Source organism: Neolamprologus brichardi, chromosome 2 (genome assembly GCF_056152115.1).
Source record: "Neolamprologus brichardi isolate AB-2024 chromosome 2, ASM5615211v1, whole genome shotgun sequence".
NCBI lineage: Eukaryota > Metazoa > Chordata > Actinopteri > Cichliformes > Cichlidae > Neolamprologus > Neolamprologus brichardi.
In genome coordinates this window covers 25,891,760-25,907,159 of record NC_142105.1, presented here as the reverse complement: position 1 = coordinate 25,907,159, position 15,400 = coordinate 25,891,760, and the positions used below count along the sequence as shown (strand labels likewise).

Below are 15,400 nucleotides of genomic sequence, written 5' to 3'. Positions count from 1 at the left end.
AAAATGAAATAAGATTATGATGGTATAACAATAAGGCAACACGTTTCATCAACAAAACCCTAAAGCTACAGCAGCTAAATCAAATTCAATTAATAATTGTGTAATTTGAATTTGTCATTTTCTAGTTGTAGTTTGCAACTGTTCATCAGCACAGGGAAAATAGTGCTGCTACCTGAACCTTAACTGTGATTCACAGACCTGTATAATGTTCATCTGTGACAGACAGTGGGCACAAAACTGTCATTTTTGGTTTAGGTAGACATTTGCAGATTTTGCCAAACTCAAATTTGTAACTTAAAAAACAAACAAACAAACAAACAAACTGTGTTTCCTTTTTTTGTTTGCAGGTGTGGAAACTTACTGTGATGGCAGACGGGACGGAGCTCAGTGTTATGGACCTTTGGGAGGAACTGTGGACATCCAGCTGATGGACAGCACCTCAGAAATATATAGATACTACTTGGTGAAGAACTCAATAAAAATATTAGATGTGAGAAATAATACGGTTATTTCTAATACCATAAGAGAGAGAGTTCTTTTTCCCAGTAGAGGAACATTTAGGATCAATAACCTGAGCAGCACAGACAGTGGTAAATATACCCTGGAAACCTTGGATTCAGATGGAAGATCATCAGGCGGGTGGACTTTACAGTTGTTCATTCAAGGTAAATGTTGGGAAATTAAGCCATTAATAGATTTTTGGTAATCCATATATTACATCTCACAAAATTTTAGATACATGTGTTTTGTGCTTTTCCTGTTTTTCTTTAGAGACTATAAAGAATGACCAAGATACCATTTTAAAAAACTCATCTGTGTGTTTTTCTCTCAGCTCCTGTGTCCTCTGTCCTGCTGGACTCTAAGTGTCTGTCCCAGGGAGAGAGGAGGGTGTCCTGCTCCTCTGAGGGAGGGGACAGCCCTCAGTACAGCTGGACTCTGGATGGACACACACTGACAGATGCTGAGCTCCTTTCTAGAAATCATGAGAGTAACATCATCACTCTGAAACAGCACGTCTCAGGACGTCTGGTCTGCTCAGTAAGGAACAACGTCAGTAATGTCTCCAAAGAGGAGAGAATATCTACCTGTGGTGAGTGAGAATATAAATAATCATATATATATATGATAATTACTAATTCATTAATTAATACGGTAACTTTGCACATCTTTAACAAATTATGTGTTTTATTGCTCATAGGCTTTATTTTCATTAACTGTACTTCAGTCAATGGGACACAGATATCACGGTGGGTGTATAAAGCTAATAACACCCTGTGTACTCCACCAAAACAGACTTCTGTGGGTAAGGATTATGGAACTACCATCAGTGATGAGCCATGGTACATTAGTAAGTAAAAAGTAACTTTAGATCCATTGATGTAATTTTCTCCTTTGCTCATTCTCTGTCTTGATAAAAAACCAACATGTTTTCTGATTATCTGTTTGTGCCTTTTATTTTTGAAACAGGAAATTTGCCACTGATAGGTGGTGTTCTCTCAGTGCTGGTAATTTTCTTGGTTGTTGGTGTAGCAGTCATATGTGCTCGGAGGAAAAAGCAAAACAGCAAACCTACAAAAAAGGGTACACTTTATTTCATCACTTATTTTGCTCAGATTGCTTTTTTGTTGTTTAGGATATATGGAATAGTAAGCTTTTTAAATACATTTTTGATTTCTTGTCAAGAGTTTATTGATTACTCTGTCATATATCAGTTAAATATGCAGATACTGCTATCCTGCTACATTTAACACAAAAGCTGGGAAAACAGCTCTGTCTAAACGAAGCAAAATCCACAAACTATAAACTCTAAAGCTTGCTAAAGAACCCATTTTAAAAGTCATATTTTGTGTGACTCATTTTATGTTATCTACTGTTTTTGTATTCCTTTAATCATTCACTTATTTTAATACTATATTTGAACCATTCCTTCTTGTTACTCTGCAGAGGAAGAAGATGACCAGGAAGTCTTTGCTGATGTCAAGTTTGTCAAAAGGCAGGCAAACCAAGCTGAGAAAAAAGCGGCTGTGGAGTACGGCCAAGTCAAGTCTGCAAAGCGACCTCGGAGGCCTGAACCAACAGGAACTGATTGTGTGTATGCTAACGTCCATAAAGTCAGGTGAAGAAGTGCTCAGTGCTTTTGGACAGACAGCTCCACTGAAAGTAGCTGGAGTGAGGAGCTGATGTTAAGATGCCTAAAGGTCCTTCATTTAATGTAAATTCCCCGTATAAAATACAAACCATAGCTTATAAGTGTTAATGTATTGGACTGTCACTTTTGTAATATATCAGGTGATTAACACAACTATTGTTACATGACCTCTTGATTTAATTACAAACACTGAGTGTTTTCTGCATCTGTACTCTGTGGAAGCCTTTGATTAGTTCTTCACTTGGTAAAGGTTCGACCAACATGTAAATGGAAACATGATAAAGAGAAAGCATTTGAATGTTTATGAAAATATGACTGTAAATAAAGCGTCTTTTGTACCACACTTGTTATGTGAACAAAAATGTAGCTTTTCATATATTTTTGTTTTTGCACAGATACACTATAACAGTGTAATTCTAGAATATAAATGGGATATGCCCCTGAGAGTGAGTACATAGTAGTGGTGGACAAGCAGAAGAGAAAGACTGTAGTGACAGATGTGGCTATACCAAGTGATAGTAACATCTGGAAGAAGGAACACAAGAAGCTTGAGAAATACCTAGGGGTGAGAGGGGAGCTAGAGAAGATTTGGAAGGTTAGGCCAGCAGTGGTCCCAGTGGTAATCAAAACACTTGAGGCTGTGACTCCCAAAATGGGCAAGCGGCTCAGAGATTCCATGAACAACATCTGTGTCCAGAAGAGCACAGTCCTAGGAACAGCAAAGATCAGATCATCAAACAAATTTAAATAAAAGACAATGATAACACAAATAAACAGAAAATGGGAGGATACAATCCAAACCTACATAGCCCTGTGTGAAAAACTTGTGGGACATTTAAAGACCTATTAAGATCTATTAAGATGGTGGTTTATAGCAGTTGACACATGGCAGTGGGTATTAGGGTGTGGAGTCCGCTTGCCTGATATGTGTCCACTTGAACAAAAGCTTTTAGTGATATATTCACCACTAGCTGTCCTTCTCAGGTTATTGACCCTAATTATTGCATTAGTGGGACCACAAACCTGTTTCTATGCTATAAAGTAGAACCTTATTCTTTTTTCCAGTGAGTACTTTTGATTGATCCTTTAACAGCTAGAATCTAAATATGCTATCTAAATAAAGTGCTATCCATTACTTAAATTGCCACAGATCACCCCAAAGCTTTATAGTGCATCCTGTCAGCCTTCACAAAAGGTTTCGTCACCTGCAAATAGAAAAAGAGCAAACATCACTATTTTGAGTTTTCAGTCCCAACCAGAAGGACTCTGACCACAATTTGTAAATGTTAACCAAAAACAGAAAACAGCATTTGATTGCACCCATATGTCTTAGTCCATGCTATGCAAAGGTGCTTTATGCAAGTCTGTGTCTGAAACACATTTAGGGTTCAGCTAACAAGACTAAAGAACAGCTAAATATTATAACTGGAAAAAAAGTCAATTAAATTAATTCAGTTTTATTTACCTGTTTAGCTTCATGTGACAGCATCATGGCCTGCTGTGTCACTACCAATAATACAACTTACACTACTAATGAAAAAGAGACACTGTAGGGTCACTGTTCCTATCTTCAGCCAACAAAAGAATATAATCTAACACACTCATACACACTCCTCCTCAGGGTCTTGTCCTGTCTTCTTTTAGGGCATGATGCAGTAGATCAGCCCTCTCCTGTTTGTTATGGTGGGGACTCGGAATTCTTCACAGGTTTTAAACATGTATTAATGTGAAGCATTGTATTTGCTTACTTAAAACAATCTGAAGGGAGGGGGGTGAAAAAGTGACAACTGCTTTTGACATGGCCAACATCACCATGTGACCTACTTCTGTTTCTGTTCACTTAGTGGGAAACTCCCAAACACCCACTCATAAACTCTCACACACACATACACATGAATACAAAAATACTCCCCACTGGAAAGTAAGCATACATTTCAGCCTTGTCATCAAAAAGAGGGTGCATGAAGTTTCCCTTCCTGATTCACTGGATGTTGTAGCTTAAAGATATTTAGTCTTCAGTAAAATGTCTAGTTTAAAAAAGTCCACATATTTTAACAAAAATGATAATGATAACTTTAGGTTTTGCTTCAGAGAAGGAAAAGAGTGAAAGCATGAGTTTTAGACCAGTGTCAAAAGTTGAGTCTGCTTCACATTGCTGCAGGTGCAGCAGATATCTGCCTTTAGCAACAGGGGGTGCTAAAGGCTGCCTTTAGCACCCCCTGTTGCAAAAGGCAGATATCACAGCTGCCATAGTGCCATAATGCTGTCTAGTTCCTTGCCTGTTTACATCCATCTTTTTCATTATTGCCATCTTGTGGCCACAATCAGGTATTGTTGCTGAAAGCGACCTTGACCTCTAGGTAAAGGTAACATCTCCAGTAATCTGAAACTCTAATGAATGCGATAACTCGAGAAGGTGGCCACCATTCTTTTTAAATTATTAATTTTTTATTGAGGAAAAGAAAGCTATACCCAAACTTACCCACTCCTATCTGAAAAAGTAATTACTTCATAACTCTAACAAGTGGTTGTGTGACCCTTAGCAGCAAGAACTGCGAAGCGAGCATCTTAATTGGATTTAAGTGTGAACTTTGACTAAGGTCACTTCAAAGCCTTAATTAAAAATATATATATATATATTTTAAAAATATTTATTTATTGAGCCATTCAGAGGTGGACTTGTCGTATTTCTGAGCATGTCCTGAAATTCTTCTTGATGATTTTCTGGTAGAGCTCCTCAGAAATACCTAGATACCAGTTGTTAAAGAATTCATTAAATATACTGGATGTGAGAGAGAAAGGGGTATTTCTAACCCCACATCACATAGATCTCTCCTTTCTCCCTGCAATGGAAGATTTAAGATCAAGAAAGTGAACAGGAATGACAGCGGTAATCATAGCCTTTAAACTTTTGATTCAAGTGGAACACCATCAAGGAAATGGACTTTACAGTTGTTAATTCAAGGTAATTCTTGTTGGTTTAGAATGAATAAGAAGTTTTTAGTTCATATAATTTTTTCATGTTTTATGGATATCATGTTTTGTTATTATGGTATTTCCCATTTAAAAGCTTAGCAACTGACTAACTGAACTCTACATACAAATTAAGAAATAGTGATAATGTAATGTTGTTTTCTCTAACAGTGTCATCAGTCATGATTCCACTCCTGTAGTTTTAATTTTTTTAAAAACAAACAAACATGTACAGTGTTTGTTTTAGACTGAACTGGAGAGTTTGTGCGACTTATTTTTTTTTAGTTAGTTAATAAATTAGTTATGAATAAGGTTCATTGCTAGTGTAACTTTGTGAGTGAATTGTGGTTTTAGTGACTGTGTAATAAGGTTCTTTATAGTATAATACAAAGTAGGTCTCTTTTTATTCCCAGTAATGGAAGATTTGGGATCAATAACCTGAGCAGGAATGATAGTGGTAAAAATACCCTTCAAACCTTCGATTTAGATGGAAAAGAAACAGGCAAGCGGTCTTTACAGTTGTTCATTCAAGGTAATTTACTATTATGAATGAGTTCAAGAACTTGATAAAAATTTAGAATGGTTTTGAAAATCTATATGATTTAACTCACAAATATTTTTTACATACATACAAATTTTTACATATATGTATTTTATTCTTTATACTTATTCTTCATAGAGACTATAAAGAATTACGGAGATTCTGATTTAAAATCGAAGCTCATCTGTGTGTGTTTTTAGCAGCTCAACAAAATGACTAATCCATAGGGTTAAAGGCAGGCCACTTAGAGAAACAACCTACAGAGGGGCAGTGCTACCAGTTGCTCACTCGTGATGTCACACTGCAGCTTCAATGGTGCTTTTTACTCATATCCTGATGTTTACACTGACATGCATAAGAGGGAACTTCACCAAACACGCCTAGGCTGCCAAACAAGCAGCTGTCTCTCTACTAAAACAAAAGAAATTAAAAATAACCTAAAAAACAAGTTCTAAAGAAACGAGGAACAACTCAGTGAACAATATGAAAGCAGAAGTTTCTCTCTCTCTCTCTCTCTTGCTCTCCATCACATTTTACAAGCTGCTGTTATTAATAAAAACAATAATAAGAACGAAACCTCTGCTGTGACCTGTGTTCATAGTCTACACTTAAATATAGAGGAGCAGAATATAACAAGAAGAATAATGGACTGGCTGTTCTTGGTAAAATATGCATGTGTACCTTTAGTTTTGTATGGTGACCGTTTCTCTTGTTTCACTTCCTTCTACATACAATGGCAATCTGTTCTTTTATGGTGAAACACAACACTTAACCTTTATTTATGATAACATTTCAAAACCACTGAGTAACACGGGCATCATAAATGTCTGTGAATGTGTTTCAAGGTTTGATGAAATCTCTTATTAAGATGTATTAAATTAAACATGTCTGGCTTTATTATACACTCTGTTTTATGCCATCCCCATTAAACTTGCTTCCGCGTGCAAATAAACATATTTTAGTTGTCAGTGTAATTTAGCTTTAAATATTACAACTGTCAATGAAACGGCATTATTAGTTGGACAATAAAATTACATGATTAGTTTGGGGCTGTTAAATTAAATTTAAATGAAACTTTTCTCTTTTCTTTCTCTGCAGTTAAATTCTGGTCACATCCTGTCTGGTCTGAGTTCATACATACTTATCTGAAGCTGATCAGTATTGACAAGCAATGAAATTTATTGGCAACTGCTTTTAGCAGTTACACACAAAAACATTCTGAAGTAGCCACATCCTGCTTGGTCTAAATTTATATGTTTTGATCTGAAGGTTTCTCACCAGGAAACCTGGTCAGTGTAGGTTGGTTTGCATCACAGTAAAGCAGAAGAGCTGCCTGCGGAGTCGACAGATGCTGAATAGAGAAAAAACATGCAAGCTGTGTTTGTACTGTTCGTGATGCTATTAGGAGTCTCTTATGGTGAGCTGTGTTTACTTATTCAAAGCATGCAGCTGCTGTGGTAATAAGTACAGCCACTGAAAGATTTTGATGCCGTTTTTAGTGTTACAGTAAGTTCTGCAGCTTACAGGTTGGTGGCATTGTGTTGATGCTACTGGGAGTATCTGAGGATGAGCTGTTCTGCTTTTTCATTTCATGCGGCACTTTATTGATACATATTTATCCCCAGACCTGGTGTCACTTGACCTTTGGGTCTAAAAAGTATAATTACAGTCAAATTATCTTGTTTTTATTCCAAACAAATGCTTAATATTTTAGATAACACATTTTTATATTTCAAAGGTTATGACTGTAATTTTAACTCGTCTATCTTTTAGCGAAAGTGGAATCAGATCATCGCTTCATATAAAGTCATCTGACCAGTGGCACCTGTTTGTACGAAATTGTATTTGAGCACTGGTTTTTTATAATATACTAGTTTTTAAAACAACAACTACAATATGAATAAAAACAATTGATCAATTTAATTGGTAAAATTATCTCAAACTTTGGGCCTCTTGAAAGTATAAAAAGGGATCAGATACACATTTTGTCACAGCCCGTATAATTTAATGTCATTCCACAGTTAAGATGGGCGAAAATAATTATTTTTATGTTAATAAATGTCAAATATTAGCTACAATACTTTTTTGCTAATGATTATTTACCACTAGAGTGCACATTTATGAAAAAAGAAATTCTGTGATTTAAATCCTTCAGCAGTAGTTTTGAATCTGGATTAGTGTTTATAAGCATTTATTGCAAAAGCAGTCAGAGATTTTGAAGTTTTGTTCAATTAAACTTTAAATGATATGAATGTTAAATGACCCCATGGCACCATTTAAGATTCAACTAAAGCAATATTTAATTCCAACAGTACTGTAATTTGTATAAATTCTTCTGTGATCAGCATTTTTAAATATAACATTAACCAGTGCAACATGCTGAACTATCTGTTTGACAGAGGTTAAAAGCGTCTTAGAGATGAAAGATGTGCTATCATTAATTTTGTGTCTATTTTTTCATCTAAACATATTTCTGAAATGTATCATTTCATTTTAAGTCTGGAACTTTTATTTCTTAGGAATTTAAATTGTTACTCTCATATATGAAATCTCTTTTTCATGAAGGCTAAAGGAGGAAGAAAAACTAATGTCAATTCATTTTCCTACTCCCAGCATGTGAGAAGTTATCTACCACTTCACTAAAACCTAAAGCCAACGTTTTCATGATTTCTCCTTTCAGGCTGAGCACTAACAGTCTGTTAACTGCAGTCTGTTAACATCAATACTACAGATTTGCTTATTTGAGAAAAAAGATTTGAAAGCTGCTGATTGAGTCAACATAGACTGAACAGCTGACATGGAAGCTGCAGTTGGACTGTTGCTGATGTTCGGATTAGCTCATGGTGAGCAACCAATTTTTTTTTTTCATGCGAGGTTTCAAAAATACTTATTTCATACTTAATTTCAGTACAATCAGAATTAGGTCTGAAAAAAAGTTACTTCTTAGTTTTGTCATGCTCCTTCATTCTGATGTTGCCGTCTCCTATCTGGATTTTAAGATTGCTTCATGTATCACAACCGCAGATCAGTGGTTATGTCTGAGTGGTTAATGGTTGGCTGTCTGTCTATGTGGAACTCAAAGTTCCACATGACCTTAGTTAGCACTGTTGTTCTCAACCGCCTTCAGTGGGGTCTCCTATTGGGATTTGGGGATCATATGCAGCACAAATGTTCTTGTAGTTGGTTGTGCAAGTCAGTGTGTGCTGTCCCAGCCCTGTTACTGTATGCTGCTCTGTCTCTGAGCCCTGTTAGATGTGAGTCCTTCCTCTAAATTCTAGTGCTTAGGCCCTGTTCTTTTTCTTCCCTCTATCTGTCGATGACATATCTGCAGGGGGTCAGTCATACATAATGGTCCCACTTCCTGGTCCTTATCACTGTCTGTCTTCAGCTGTTTTGGAGCAACTCACCTCAGGGAGCCATTTTTATTTCAACAGCAGCTTCCACATCTGTTCACAGAGTCTCAGACCTTTGAGTGGAAATTGAGGAAATCAGAGGAAGGATGTTGAGTGGCATTGTGAGGAGTTTTCATGTCTCCTCTTGTGGCCAGTTTGTTATTCCAGCTTGGTATCTGATGACGTGAAGACATATTTATTGATGGCTCACATTTTTTTTAGCACCTTTCATACTTTCTGGAGGTATTTGACTGTGTCTGACTTTATTGTGTCTTTATCATGTAGCTCTCGTTAATCTGTTGGATACCCAAGCACTTCTTCTGTGTGTCCTGTATGTCCTTATGGCAACTCCACCCCATCAGTCTCTCTTTACAAACTTTTTGACACATTTATAAAGAATAACATCCTAGCGTCCTCACTGTAGATCCTGGTGAGGTGGATCAGTGAGTCAATGTTTTAGTCCTGGCATACAGCATAATGTCATCGATGGACAGGACGTGGCTGATGGTCACTCCACTCTGATCTTTGTGATGTGGACAGTGCATCAAGTGTGGGATATTCCACATTTGATGGTGACTTTTGTGATTGCCTTTGAGTTGGCCTACAATTTTGTCCCTCCTGAGTTCTTAGAAAATGTCATTAGTCCAATATTAGCCTTGTATAAAGCCAAGCACACATAAATCCAGAAGCATTGAGTTGTAAGCATCCTCAGGTTGGTCTGCCTGGTCTTATAGTTCTGGTGTACAGGTCTATTAACCATTACTTTGTGCTTTGATCTCCTTTTGTTACCACTGCTGATATCCGCTCTGAAACATTGCTTACATTTGTTAAATAGTGTTCAGTAAAGAGGAGACAAGAAAGCAGGGCACACAGCAAAAGCCCTCTGGCTAGAACTCTACTACATCAGGCATGTGGACATCTGTTCATCTACTGAGCAAAACTAACAACTATGGCAATGTTATTTTTGTTTTGCAGGTGGGGAAACTCACTGTGATGGCAGACGGGACGGAGCTCAGTGTTATGGAGCTTTGGGAGGAAGTGTGGACATCCAGCTGATGGACAACACTTCAGATATTAATAGATACCAATTATTAAAGAGTTCATTAAAAATATTAGATGTGAGAAATAATACGGTTATTTCTAATACCATAAGAGAGAGAGCTCATTTTCCCAGTAATGGAACATTTAGAATCAATAAACTGAACAGGACAGACAGTGGTAATTATAGCCTTCAAACCTTTGATTCAGATGGAAAATCATCAGGCGAGCGGATTTTACAGTTGTTTATTGAAGGTAAATGTTGGGAAATTAAGCCATTAATAGATGTAAATAAATTATTGTTGTGGTAATCTATACAATAATCTATACAATATATCTCACGACATTTCCCTGTATTCTATGCTTTCCCTATTCTTTATTAGAGACTATAAAGAATTAGGGAGATTCTGATTTAAAATCTAAACTCATCTGTGTGTGTTTCTCTCAGCTCCTGTGTCCTCTGTCCTGCTGGTCTCAGAGTGTCTGTCCCAGGGAGAGATGAGGGTGTCCTGCTCCTCTGAGGGAGGGGACAGTCCTCAGTACAGCTGGACTCTGGATGGACGCACACTGACAGATGCTGAGCTCCTTTCTGGAAATAATGAGACTAACATCATCACTCTGAAACAGCACGTCTCAGGACGTCTGGTCTGCTCAGTCAGGAACAACGTCAGTAATGTCTCCAAAGAGGAGAGAATATCTACCTGTGGTGAGTGAGAACATTGTGATAATCACAAATATGATCATTTTGGTCACTCAGTCTTTCATTAATTATACGTTTTTGCTCTCAGGCTTCATTTTCATTAACTGCTCTTCAGTCAATGGGACACAGATATCACGGTGGGTGTATGAAGCCAATAACACCCTGTGTATTAAACCAACATCAGTCCCCAAACAAACTGCTACATCTAAGGAGACCGCCGTAGTGTCTAATAAAAACCCCACTAAGATCAAACCCTTTAATCAAACTGTCAGCAGTGATAACCCATGGTACATAAGTAAGTGAAAATAACTTTGCTACAGTAGACTGACTATTGCCAGTTTTTCATTATTTCTTTGTTTGTCTTCGTAAAAACTCAGACTTGCTGACTTGTTTTTGTCTTATTCTGTCCTTTTTTCAAACAGCCTATTTACCGCTGATCGGTGGTGTTCTCTCAGCACTGCTCATTTTGTTAGTTGTGGGTGTAGCGGGTGCCTGTGAACACATCATAAAGCAAAAAACCAAACCTAGAGAACAAAGAGGTACCAAACTTTTCATTTCCCCACTCCACTTACTCAGATTAGTTAAACGTATATAATTATTTAACATTTTTTTATAAACCTTTTTTGCTGTCTTGCCAAGAGTTTAATCATACCTCTGTCATATGTCAGTCAAATTTGTTGGTACGGCTAATCAGCTAGCTTTAACACAACAAATAAAAACATGGGGAAACAGCTCCAAAAACGGCAACCCTAGAGTTCACTAATGAAACATTTTGAATTAGTTTTAAAGTGCACTGGTTAGAATCACACACACTGACTTCAACCTTTGTGCTAAAACTAATCAACTGTTCCTGCAGCAGACATGAGAGTGAAAGTTCTTGTTTAAGTCAAACCATTCCTGTACTAATACACTGACTGTAACATTATGTTTGTGCCACCTCTTCCTACTAATTTGCAGCTGAAGAAGATGACCAGGAAGTAACCTATGCTGATGTCATTATCACAAAATGTCAGAGGAAGGATGCTGAGCAAAGAGCAGAGGCGGAGGTGGAGTATGGCCAAATCAAGTTTTCAAGCAACAGGAGATGATTTAAGTGGTTGGAGCTTTTACACCGACTGCACCACTGACGGCAGACCGAAGGAGGAGGTGACATCAAGATGCCAAAAGGTTGTTGCTTCATGTAAGTCTGTGGCTGAAACACAGTTAATGTTCCAGCTAACAGCACATAAAGAGCAAAACAAATATGACTGAATTCTATTCAGACACTTTAGCTTCCTGTGACACCTTCATGGGCTACTTTGTCCCTACTTTAATAATAACAACAACAGCAACACCAACAACAACAATAATATTATTAATAATCTTTGGCCTGTCTTTAGATTTATATCTGGGGATCAGCCCCCTCTTCTGTATGTGTCTTAATAAATCTGGATAAATGTGAAGCAAGCATTGTATATAATAATATTGGAAGAGAAGAGAGAAAAAGTCCTAATGACATTGTTCTGGTGGACTAATGCGGAAAGCCTTCATTTGTTTTTCCTCTTCTGTTCTCAACCACTCATTGAGATCAGTGTAGATATGTGTACCTGTTTAGTTTAAAAGCTTTCAGATTTTAATGTGCTGAAAAAAAAACACAGTTTAAACAAAAACACATTTTTTTTTGCAAATGATGTGGAAAAAAGTCTGTGGTGAGATTTAATAAAACTGTATTTTACTGTGAAAATGTACTGTTTTAAAAAACTGCTAACAAAACATTTCATCACACTCCTGATAACCTAATTAATAACATATTTATTTCATTAGTAAAATTATATATTTCCTAAATTATGTTGGTTTAATATAATCTTTTTATACAAACCTGCATAATCTGATCTTTCTCCTCTTCTGATACTGATATTTGATAACGTCCCTGCCGCCAGTTTACTGCCAAGAAAGAAGTGGTTACAAATTCTGTCTAACAAACACAATTTTAACCTTACCACTGTGCTCCACACTCGTGTCCAGGTGTCCCTGTTGCTTGACAGTCAGGTTTTTAAATGGTCATATTTGACTTTAATGTTTGAATCCAGATTTTAAATATCCTCTCATTTGCATAGGAACATGGTTATTTCTATAGGTGACTGACTTCTCTCATTATTACGACTGAAACAGTTTCTGAATGTGTGGTGTCAGTTACTTTATAATAGAAGGTGAGATATAAAATACACATTTTATATTTTGATGTACACTTGTATTACTATACTTTGAACTGTGTTTTTGCCTTAATTTTTTTTCTTATGTGTATTGTATATATGTGGGGTTTTTTTTTAGGAGAATGGAACCTGTTTTGAGCGAGATTTTTTTTGAGTAACACAAGTAGCACTTATTTGTACCTGTTGTTATGCCAATCAGTCTGCATGTTTTTATTTTTACAAGTAGCTGAGACTCCTGTTTAAGTATGTACAACAAAGAAATCAAATGTTGCATCAATTTTCACATTAGTTGTTTAAAATAGTAATTCTGAGTAGTCTTTACAAAGTGAAGAGTATATGTGACTTATAATAGCCATGTACTCACTTACAGTTTTTATCTTTGCAAACAATATAAAAACTTTTTAAAGCAATGTCTTTGTGTGTCTTTTCTTAGTGAGGTTAACAATGCAGGATTCATAGTGTAGATTTTGTTAAATGTTAGTTAAAAAACAAAATATCTCTGTTAGCTTAGTCTTTAATTTCAAACCAGTAAAAATTTATTTTATGTTTGTCTAATATGATTCTAATTTCCGACAGGCCCGATGATGCCATGATTACCAGCATTATTGATGCAAAAGCCTTTGGTGAGCACTAAGAAGCAAAATACAATAAAAGCAAGAAAGGTGTAACTGAGCAATGATAAAGTCCAGACCTGTATCACTAGAGGGCGACATTGTGTAAAACAAAAATACTGAAAATTGTCATGCTGCTATTCCCACAATAGGGGAAAGTGGGGTGATTTATGCCACCCCTTGTTTCTAGGGAACCATAGAAGAAATCAGTCATGTGACTGCACGTTTTTGAAGAGTCAGCCATTTTACTAATCCTGTAAATAAGAGAACCTCATTGCATCAGAATAAAGAATATTTAAGTTCAAAAACGATTTTTGCCTTTTAAAGTAAAATTTCTGAGATCAAGGTTTTTTGATTGTTTTGTCTAAACAGTTACAGACAGGTTTAAAAACATTTCGCAGATGTTTTGCTTTGGTAAGCTACACTGCGAGACTATACACCTAACATGATGTTAGCTCAAAACTGCCGGATGATGCTTCTTTTTAAAAAAAAAAAAACAAAACGGTGTGGTTGGGTTGCTTTGTGCCCAACTTATGAATGTTTTAATATATTATTTCATTAATTGTTTTTGTTTGTTTGTTTACAGTTTTTCACAGTGACATTCTTAATTTCAAACCCAAAATAGAAATAGACCAGCATGCCATGGAGTTATAATAGGGAAGACAGGCAGGGCTTCCACTCCTTTAGAGAACATGGACAGAGTGAATGAGGTGAGAAGGGGAAGTCCATTCATCAGGTGGCGAGGAAGATGAACATATTCACGATGACACTAAAACAATATGTGGAGAAGATGGAAGAGATCTTTCATAAAAGGGTATGAAAGATCTGGACTTGTCAATCAAGTCCTTGATGACCATATGGAGAGAGAGCTGGCAGAACATATGAAGGCACTAGCAGCCTTTATGTGTTCATTACTTTGTGCATAGTCAAAATCCAGTTCATGGTATTTGAATATGCACAAAGAAATGACAATTTGATCCAGCTGGCAGGGATATCAGAGGCAAAAGCAGGTTGGGTTAAGTGTGCATTTAAGGAAAAGTATACAGGGAACAATAATTATTTCCCCAGGAAATGCTCATTATCAGTTATCAAAATGCAGATAGTTCACAACGAGGTAAAGTTGGGTACTTATTTAGAGCATATAGCTTGACATATGTAAATTGAAAAGTATTTGTGATTGTCATAGTGAAGTTTGCAACCAAAATCCAATCCTACAACTACGTTGGTTTGGTTGATGGTGCTGACTGACACTGGTGCAAAGTTTTTAAGGTGAAGTAGTAATAGGTCTGTGAATGGAAAGCCCATCTTCACTTTTAAAGAAAATTTTGACGGAGTCATCCCTCGAGAACTACTACCCACACCACAAAAACTTGGTGGTACAGCCAGAAGGGAGCAGTGGGCAGCTTCAAAAAGGTCATTTTTAAGAAAACTGGCTTTTGATGTGCTTGTGTGGCTTGTATAAAATTGGCTTTGATATTGTAAAATAACTTTAAATAAACCTCAGATAAGTCGTTTTGTGTTAAATTTGTCTAGCTTTTATATTGCATTACAGTTTCTAAAATTAAATTATACTGTTTTACTTTAATAATCAATGGCTCAATTTTTTCCCAAGGTATTCTCTCCAAAGGCGCAACCCTGCATTGGGGTCAAGTTGTGCCACAAGAGCACTTTTTTCAGAAAGCTATATTTCTTAAATACTATATTTCGGATCCAAAGTGATTGTTCCCAGGGATGTGCAACATCCTGAAATACATGTAATTAAAAAAAAACTGACACATGAAGTAAACTTAATTCAAGACTTTAT

General features: G+C 36.5%; 2 protein-coding genes across 3 annotated transcripts in view; both read left to right on the top strand.

Moving 5' to 3' along the window:
* Positions 1–2,278, top strand: part of LOC102777688 (uncharacterized) — a 40,412-nt gene extending 38,134 nt beyond the window's left edge. Inside the window, exons 2-6 of one of the 2 annotated variants that reach the window (XM_087849540.1) lie at positions 348–665; positions 833–1,090; positions 1,199–1,348; positions 1,468–1,581; positions 1,945–2,278. In XM_087849540.1, the coding sequence (XP_087705666.1) occupies positions 348–665; positions 833–1,090; positions 1,199–1,348; positions 1,468–1,581; positions 1,945–2,120 (1,016 nt within the window). In that variant the 3' untranslated portion in view covers positions 2,121–2,278. The remainder of the gene's footprint in view (positions 1–347; positions 666–832; positions 1,091–1,198; positions 1,349–1,467; positions 1,582–1,944) is intronic. The other variant, XM_087849533.1, reaches the window with a different exon arrangement.
* A 6,182-nt stretch (positions 2,279–8,460) lies between these two features.
* On the top strand, positions 8,461–11,881 carry LOC148106140 (uncharacterized). Its single transcript, XM_087849556.1, has 6 exons — positions 8,461–8,506; positions 10,031–10,348; positions 10,542–10,799; positions 10,882–11,088; positions 11,216–11,332; positions 11,751–11,881. Exons 1-6 carry the CDS (start codon positions 8,461–8,463, stop codon positions 11,879–11,881), a joined length of 1,077 nt encoding a protein of 358 aa, XP_087705682.1.
* Positions 11,882–15,400: the final 3,519 nt, after the last annotated feature.